General features: G+C 33.8%; 1 protein-coding gene across 3 annotated transcripts; it reads left to right on the top strand.

Moving 5' to 3' along the window:
* Positions 1–572: 572 nt before the first annotated feature.
* LOC128670817 (uncharacterized protein) lies at positions 573–7,735 on the top strand. 3 transcript variants are annotated; one of them, XM_053746804.2, is made up of 9 exons: positions 573–895; positions 1,200–1,277; positions 1,697–1,835; positions 2,077–2,215; positions 2,769–2,895; positions 3,727–3,780; positions 4,786–5,072; positions 5,893–6,003; positions 6,284–7,735. In XM_053746804.2, exons 1-9 carry the CDS (start codon positions 790–792, stop codon positions 6,380–6,382), a joined length of 1,140 nt encoding a protein of 379 aa, XP_053602779.1. In that variant the 5' UTR covers positions 573–789; the 3' UTR covers positions 6,383–7,735. The 3 variants fall into 3 exon arrangements, with proteins under 3 accessions (XP_053602779.1, XP_053602781.1, XP_053602778.1); XM_053746803.2 differs by having other exon boundaries at positions 575–895; positions 2,733–2,895; XM_053746806.1 differs by lacking the exon at positions 3,727–3,780 and having other exon boundaries at positions 574–895; positions 2,733–2,895.
* The last annotated feature ends 1,831 nt before the right edge of the window (positions 7,736–9,566 follow it).

The raw sequence follows: 9,566 nt of genomic DNA, 5'->3' as shown, positions 1-9,566 counted from the left end.
AAGTCTTAAAAGTGTACTCAAAAGAGCTGCTGAACGAGACGCTAAAAATCAAATATGTGTCGTCGTATATGAAGTTAACCCTATAGACGGTTTTTGTGTTTATATTTTTGATTTGAATAGTTTTTGGGTGGAAGTGGTTAATTGATTATGTTGAAAAAGTGGTGGTCGAAAATAATTTACATTCCCAATCTCACAAATAGTGTAATGTGATGTAAATAGTATTCAATAATTTATAATAAACGTATTGTGTTTTACAATGGACTTGAATAATTTAGCAAATTCGTCTTATAACACTTTGTGTTCCGAAGCCTATTCAATAATCCACTTAATCCTTCCTTTTTCCTTTAAACTCGCACCACGGTTGTGTAGAAGCTATTTTTGGTTGTAAATCTGCAACAATATTGAAAATTGGCGCTTTTTGCCTCCATTGGCAATGTTTGTGTACCTTAGTTGTACCAGTAGCGTCATCTGCGATGAGCTTTGCGTATTACTTTTTCATTCAATACAAATGTCAAACAAATGACATTCAATTAATCATTCATTCACATTTCAAATGTCAATGAAATAGTCCAGCCACGATTTTTTTTTTTTTTGGAAAGTCAAATGTCGATGAAGTTAGTATAGGTCCAGGATTTTCGTGATTTTCGAAAAATACATTAGAATCATTGCACCTATTTTTTAACGCAAAACAAAAAAAGAATATGTTTTTCTTACAGAAGTTATAGTGATGTCAGGAAATACATAACTTTGTTTTGTGCAAAGTGCGTCTCGACTTGTATAGCCATTAAAATGCCTGCCGTGACTTCGACAACAGAGGAGCAAAACGATGCTGATCAAAAAATTTGGAATGCTCTCAAAAGATATATCATAAGAGAAAGACAAAGGAAAAAAGAAGGTAAGAAATTAATAGAACTATATTGAATAATATTGCGTAGTAAGTTTACAAATTATGATAGGCATACAGACCTAGTACTATTTACAAAAAACTGATTGTTGTAACCCATGGTTGTAACTAGAAGCTTAGTACATATTTATATATTTATTTAATATGGTGTGCAAAACAGCTTACATATCCACATCTTATACCTATCTCTGTAATAGAAATTATCCAAATGTTTATCATGTCATGTGTTTGTTTTTCAATAATTGTGAGGTAAAGACCCTTAAAAGTCTTTACATAGATCACTGTTTTGTTATAGAATATGAAGCTGAAGTGGAAGAAGAGAGGCTTCGAAAAGAGAGAGAAGCAAGAAAAAGGCAAGATGTTATGACACTTGGTGAGTATTTAACATGATGATAGCAGAGGAATGTATTGTATGTCTCATGTATTAGACTAGTGAAGGATTTTAGATAGTTAGGTATCTATTTAATTCACTTATAAATTTTTATTGTTAAAAAACATTTTGTTAGGTAGTAGAATTACATTTGTTATATATAATTTAAATAGACATAAAACATTGATCCACCTTTGAGCAATAACCACCATCCATAGATGTATTAAAAACTATTTATTAAGACTAGCGAAAATAAACTTTACTGGCACAAAGCAGTTGCCTGCTTGATACCACTCATCATCATTTTCATGCTATTTTGCCAGTCTGCTGTCAAGGCATTCTATTGGCTGTTTCTATGGGTTCTTTTTTTATAATGTTTACTTTCTGCTTACCTACATTAAAGTGAAATATTTTGATTACAGAGGAGACAAAAGAGCAGATTGAACAAGTAGAACAAAAGCTGAAACAGTTGGAGAAAGAGAAACAACAGTTATTCATGAAATTAAAGAAGGTCCTTAATGAGGATGAAATCCGTAAACGACAACAGCAAAAGGAAACCAAGTGAGTACAGGAGTAGTTTTTGTGTTTTTATCATGAACTAGCTGATGTTGCAGCTTTATTTGCAGTAATTTGTTTTCCTATGTATATATATTTGGGCCATTAACATCTATATACAAATTACATATTGTCAATAATAATTTTATTAAGAGTTATTATTGTATTTGTTATCGAAGTGATAAACTTAATAATTGAGTTATCAAAACTTGATGTTCAAATTTGACTATTTACAATATTTTTCCAGCGAAATGCAACCAATGAAGATGTCAATGAGTGGTAACATCCAGGTCCCAATGTTCTCGATGCCATCATCTACGGGCCAGGGTGAGCCCCCACCTGCTCAGGGCAGGCCCCCTCCGCTTACCTCTCACCTACTTAACAAGGTAAATTGTCTTATAATTTTGGTCAAATGTCTTAAAACTGGCAGCACCCTGACGCTTCTGCAGTTTCTAGTTTTAAACTACCCCCTTCATGTGTATTGCCAAATTGCAATGCAACACCAGCTTATTGGAGCCTCATTGGCAAAAATTCGTAAAACATAAGATTTAAGAGTGGCGATGATGAGTGAACATAATTTCTGGTGTTATCAGGTATAAAAGAAATCATATCCACTAATAAGCCTACAATATGGATATTTCGAGATTGGCAACTTTTGCCAATCTTGAAATAAAAAGTTGCCAATCTCGTGATATAGTACTGAAATGAAATTGTTTCCAATTGGAATAACACATCTGAATGTAGCTATCTACAATCCTGTTTTCTCAGTTTGGTAACTTATATGGATGAAGCTCTGGGTGCTAGTTTTAAGTTAACCACCGCACATAATCATCTATATCTTCATTTTTCTCATCCATCTCCTTTGACACATCAACCTATAACTCCCATGTTTCTTTGTTCAAGAATAAGCACTCAAACTACATGTTGTTTCCGCAACAGCAGACGATTGTGCGAGGTCCCATACAAACGGGCGTCAAGCGGCAGCGTAGTCCGTCTCCAACTTACACTCTATATGCTCATAGATTACAGCCGCAGATGAAACATCAACCTGTATACTCTGATCATAGTAAGTTAATGAAAGCTATTTTGATTAATTTTTTGACGCCTGTTCCAGGTTAAATATTTTTAAAATTGTGGTTGCCCAATACTACAAATTTACATAATTTATAAAATAGTCAGAGCTCATGACAAAAATAATTAATTATTGAAAAAAAAAATTATTTGTGGTATTTTTAATAAGCAGAATAAATTACTAGTATGAATACAAATTGCACTGAAAACAGCTATATCGCAATAAAGCCACGAATACATTAGGGAACATATGACGCGCATCATATCGCTCTTTCTCACTAATTTCTATTATCCCGAGTGAAATAGAACATCGTCTATCTCACTCATGTAAATGTAACGAAAAGGAAAGAACGATATGTTGCGCTTCAAGTGTGCCTAGTGTAATCGTGGCTTAATGTAAAACATCATAGTCTAGGTATAAGTTTAGGTAGTTTACGCACTGCTCAAACTACTAAGCTGAATATTAATGAAACAATTATTGTGAAATAAAATATTTTTATAATAGCGATGTTGACAATAAAAATAATATCTCAATTATTTGAGTCAATAACTCATTTATTTGAGTTAAATGACAGTACAAATAAGATACCTATACATAAATGTCTAATCATATAATAGCAGTCCAACTAAAACTCCGTTTTGCAAGAAAGGGACAGAAAATTAATATTTGAGGTATAATAACTCCTTAGTTTTATGCAGCTTTTATTTCGATTTAAATTTTAGTTGTAGTAATAACACTTTTCTTAAAATTCAGTAAATTTAGTGTCGGTCAACATCCCTATTAAACCTATGTGATGTTCAGCAAAGCGATGTATATTTTTTACAGAGGTTGAAGACGGCCGCATGGGCCGCCAGCTAACCCGTGCTGTGCTTTGGAACAGTGAGTTATCGGTGTCGTCCGTAGCTTGTCATCTCACTCTAACACCTCACTCTCCTCTTCTCTGTTCTCCTTGCGCCCTAATCTTCATTTTCTTTGGTTTTTCCTAGGTTCACGGGGGAAAGATTTTGGTGAAATGCGACTATAATAATTAAAATTGATTTTTGCAATTGTTGCTGTAATATTAATTTCTATTAACTCGCATACGATGGTTCCTGTGTAAATAATGCTATGACAAAAAAAATTTCATAGATAAGTTCCTGCAAAATGTGAACATCGTATTTTTGTCACTTAGGTACAAAATTATACGTAAGAGCAAACATAGAGCTAAAAAGTTTCAGATATGGATATATTTTTTTATTTCTCGTGAAATCTCCCTGTCATATAAACTGACTTCCTTAATTGTATCATATGAATCAAGGAATTCGTTCCTGTAATGTTTTCAACAAAATTATTGGAAGGAATTCCTGTCTTAGCTTTCTATTATCATGTTCAAAATAGACTGATGAATATGCTAAGCAACACGGCTAATTAAGGCTAAAATATTTTTTACTATTGTCACCAGTTCATTATTGATTTTCGTGTTCCTAATTTAACTTCCTAATCGCATGGGTTTGACGAGTTGTGTCTTGTCGAATCATTTTCTTTTACAGATTTAAATCTGGCTTGTTTTTATGTTGTCTCGTGATTTTTGTTTTTTAAGTTTCTCATCCCTACTGATTATTTTCATTTTGTAGTTACAAATGTATAAAAAAGTAAAAAAGAATACGGTTAGTGTAGTTTGCACCGGAAAGGTTTATTTAATTTATTTACAAAACCTTATCTCATCTATCTTTTATTGCAATTTGGGTACTAATATCAAATTTATATTTGTTCTTATATTAATTTGTCAAAGTTCGAAAGTAGGTTTTTAAACAAAACATTAAAAATTGTGACAACACGTCGTACGAGACTCAGTGAATAACCAAACTCGACAGTAAAATTAAAAGTAACAATATTACCCAACAGAATCATCGCAATACGGCTCAGGCGCGGGCAGCTCGTCAATCTCGTCCCCGGCATACTACGCGATGCCTACATCGGGCGTGGTGGGTGTGGTGGGCGAGCGTCCGCCGCCGCTGCTGTACGCGCACCACGCGCACACGCCGCACACGCCGCACACCCCGCACACCCCGCACACGCCGCACCACTCCAACTTGATGTACGCGCCCGCGCCGCAGCCGCCGCAGTTGTACCTGGACTTACTGAAGAATAGAGAGGGACAGCAACATCAGGAGCCGAAGAAAGATCCGCAGGTGAGATTTTATTGGTTTCGATGAAATTGTTGTCGACGAAATTGAAACGGGCAAAAAAATTAAAATGTGACTATTATTTTTGTAAGCCATACTAATATTATAAATGCGAAACTTTGTCTGTCTGTTTGTTTCGCTTTCACGGTTAAACCTTTGGACTAATTTTGATGAAATTTGGTATGCATATAATTAAATACCCCGTTCAAACATAGACTACATTTTATTTCAAAAATCAACCCCCATATGACTATAATGGGGGATGAACGTTTGTATAAAAATTATGTCTGCTCCACTTCGCAGAAAAATTCACGCGGGTGAAGCCCCGGGTAAATGCATGCAATAAAAAAAGTATGATCTAAAAATAAACAAAATAGGAATCTAAATGGAAACTAAAGAGTCCATTCACAGTAATTTCAATCTTTCAAAGTCATTGTTGGATTCCAATCTACATATTTTTTACAGACGATGGGCTATTCTTTACTAGGACTCTGACGCTTTATAAGTATGCCACGGGAAATCGCTTAAAATAAAGAGGGTTATAATAGCATTCTCTCGTGGATGTCGTACGATGCGAGCAAGGGCCACACAGTTTTGTTATCTGACAGGCAAAATAGTATAACTAATTCCGGGTTGACGTAGGGCAGGCGGCCGGTTATTTTTGTGATGACCTGCCTTCAAGGCATCAGAGCTCCAAATACGCAAGGATAACATAGATAGTAAGAAGGTTAATAACCAGTCATTGTTTTGATTCTCCCTTCCATAGCCTCTATTCAGCTAAACATGGTCACTGTCTATCCATTCTTATTGTATTATACATTTTCAGCCGCAAGTCCTCCTAGGTCTGAGCGAATCCCACCACCCGGCAGTGAGCACCAGCAGCGGCTACGGGCTCCACCTCGCACAGCATCAACATCAGCACCATAACAACATGCCGGTTAGTCTGTCTGTCTGCAAAGCTATAACTCCTGGTCTTAGTGAAGCCTAATATCTAGTAGCTCCATTTGTTATTTTCTCTAATGTCAGTCGACCAACGACTCCATGTTGCGTTTATGAAGTGATACCGATTAAAACCGTTGATCTCCAATAACCAATATTGACTTAAAGAAGCAATGAATCTATTATTAACGTAAAAAAAATTTAATACCATTCGGGATCTGAAAATTTAATTAAGAAATTACACAACTTTTTGTTTTACTGTATTTTTCCCTTTCCAGCCATCAAAGCCCGGCAGCATCACCCAAGGGTACCCGGTCCAACAGTCGAACCCTAATGTCCAGAACCCGAATATATATCCCAACAGACACCGATATTAGCTAGTAATCATTCGGCGACACCGTCTCAAGCCACCACCATAGTACGCAAGGAACGAATACAAGAATATACAGCGAGATATACGGTCTGTGAGACACATTTGGTTCAGATGACAGGGATTATTGCTTGTGAGACAAAAATATGGTATGTTAGACAGATTAAAATACAGAGTAAATTTGACATAGCGCAATATAGAAGACGGTTTGTGAAGCAAGCAGATTATACTGATAGTGAGATACATTAAGATAGAAAATTAAGAAATAATTTTAACGAAAGATCACTGTTTTTGGGACACATGTAATGTGGAAAATGCATGATACAGAAAAAAAAATGTTCAAAAATATAAAAAGCTAATGAGCAAATCAGCCTATTTTCGTCAATCTAAAAATGTGTCTCATTAGATCGTCATTTGAGTGTGTGATTTAAGGATCAAGTGCAGTGTTGAACTGGTGGTATATTTCAGTGCAAAAAAGAACTTAAAAGGTTATGTAAAAATGAATCTATTGTTGAACATATTATAGCTGAATTTTCAATATATTATTGGTACATTTAATATTTTGCTATTTACATAATGTATGCTTTATTGCATTCCACTGAAATCTCATGTATCGGAGAAATCTGTATAGTTATTTTGTTTCATGAACATTTGAATAATTTTATGTTATTAAAATTGAAAATTCAGCGTAACTAATATAACCACTAAACACAAAGTTACAACAATATGTTATCCATTTTGTAGTACTTTTTATTGGTTTTAAAAACAAAACATAGTATTTTAGTTGGCAATTGGTATATCTATGGGAATAAGGGAATTAGTTCCGAGTATTTTGTTTTTAGAGTTTTTTTTGTCTATTTATCAATACAAATATAAAGCAACATTATAAGCATATTAATTCGTATATTCAATAGAAAGTACAATTATTGTAGCCGAATAACTATATTATGTTTAAATCATCATTTATCCAAGTGAATAGTAATATTGTTAAGAAAAAATGCAAAGGTTTTTGTTATAATTTAGATTTATTTATTGCTTGAGAATTGTAAAAAATGTTCTAGGCACACAATTTATGAAATTGATATCATAACCCTTCTTTTTGCTTTTCGCTGTAGTAGAGTAAAAAATTATTCATTGCTTTCTTAGTAGATCACTATTTTCTTTTTTGATAAAAATGTTAATCGTTGCAGATATATTTTGTAAATATGCTATCATTTATATGCCTTTTAAAGTCTCTAATATTTATTCATTATTTGACCAATACTATTGAAATTCAATTTACGATATCACATGATTTGCGTATATATATAATTTGTGCTTGTGGTGGTAATTTAGAAAATATATTATTTAGATCCTCAAATTATTTGCGTTTTATTATACCATGTTACATATTGATCTACTGAAATGTAAATGACATTATTACATGAGTTCCATGATGGAACTACGCTACCACGACAGTAGTCAGGTTTTATATCGAAACCGCTATTCGATGTACATTTCTGGATTTTATTTGTGGAAATAAAAATATCCCATACAAACAACGCAATATACCTACGTCATTTGTCATTTTTCGCCGATAGTCTGTACCAGCAATAGCTTTACGTCTGTAAACCATAAGCCAACATCAATAGTATACATCGCTGTTTGACCTTTTGAGGGCACAAGACTCGCGATATTAACTCATCGATGATCTATCTATTTTAACAAATAATCAATTTCAGTAGTAAATATGCTTTCATGTTTTTGTCATATTACAGCGTAAAAGTACTTACCTAGAAGAAAAAAATATACCATATTATGTGTATAATTTTAACTGTGAATTTTAAACACTCAACGACAGAAGTTATGAGATAAGTACGTTATAAGTTTAACGTGTCTGTGTAATTTGTATGTACCTATGTAACGACTAAATTGATTTTTGTCTTTTTTTATTTTCAAAATAATTTAATCGACATAGTTCTTAGCTGTTTGAAAATGTGTAAGCCGTTTGTAAACCATCATCTCTAGCATATGAGAGGAAGCTAATAACTTCGAAGTTATTTAAATTTTTGAGTTAATATTTATTATCTAACTAGTTACTTATCTAAGCACCAGTATGTAGGAAGTACCTACGTCTAGACGAAATGGCAAACTTTGTGCGAAGCGAGCTAGAACTACCATCGCGATAACTTTCGAACCGTTTTGGTCTGATTTTGATGAAATTTAAAAGGTATGTAGGATCTGCCAACGGAATTTTTAAGTTCGTGGGGCATCAAAATCGGTTAAGTAATTTTTGAAATATTCACAATGTTGTAAAAACTTATCAAAAATATATTGTGAGGTCTAAGTTCGCGGCGAACAACTAGTTAATTTAAAATCGTGAAAATGTCGGAGTGAAATATGTTGTATAGGTTTCAAACATTAAGCAATTCGGTGCTTTGGGAAAGCAGGTCTGATTACTAAATATTCAGTAGTTAGGTATTTAAACTACTTACTATTTAGGTAACTAATTATTCGAAAGTGTTCAATTCCGTTTGCGAATAAAATGTTTACCTACCTACTGAAACTTTAATGAAGTTAGATAATTATGCAGATTCCTCCCTTGTTTCTAGAAAGGCCCGGAGTTGAATGAAAGGGGGTGGTGGTGGTTTGACCTGCAAGTAGGTCGGTGCAGGGTCGGGTGCACGCGATCGATATACCTATTTACTGCAACTTATTCATCCCTTGCGAATGAGTTAACCGGAAGTTATGACCCCTTTTGTTTTTAAATAGACATAGTACCTATACCTGAAAAAAAGAAGCGTTAGGTCCATCTAGTTTTTTGGCGATTTATATATTTGCAAGAAAATTATTCAACCCACCAAAAAAAAATCGTATCCTTGCTTTTTTATCTTTTTTCTAAGGTAGGTCTGCATTTGATCGCACATCACAAAAATCAGGTTAATAAAATATGTACGAGTTAATATTGTAGAGAGAGTTTAGAGACTCCATAATTTTAAATAAGAATGAGAAAATTATCCCATCGCGAGATCTCATGACCTCCTTTTAGGTTTCAATGTCACGCTTTCCCGCCGGTTTAATGTGCTGTTCAAAAAAAGTTGGTAGGTAGTAAGTACAATGCAACATACAAGGATTACTTTCATCAAGGCATGTCGCTTTAAAACTGAGATTTACGTAAAAAGATCTCTTGGTAAATAAGATTAATCATTGAA

The sequence above is a fragment of the Plodia interpunctella genome, chromosome 6, assembly GCF_027563975.2.
Source record: "Plodia interpunctella isolate USDA-ARS_2022_Savannah chromosome 6, ilPloInte3.2, whole genome shotgun sequence".
In the NCBI taxonomy this organism is placed as follows: domain Eukaryota; kingdom Metazoa; phylum Arthropoda; class Insecta; order Lepidoptera; family Pyralidae; genus Plodia; species Plodia interpunctella.
Note: the sequence above shows the minus strand (reverse complement) of the source record. Positions and strands in the feature narration are given on the sequence as shown.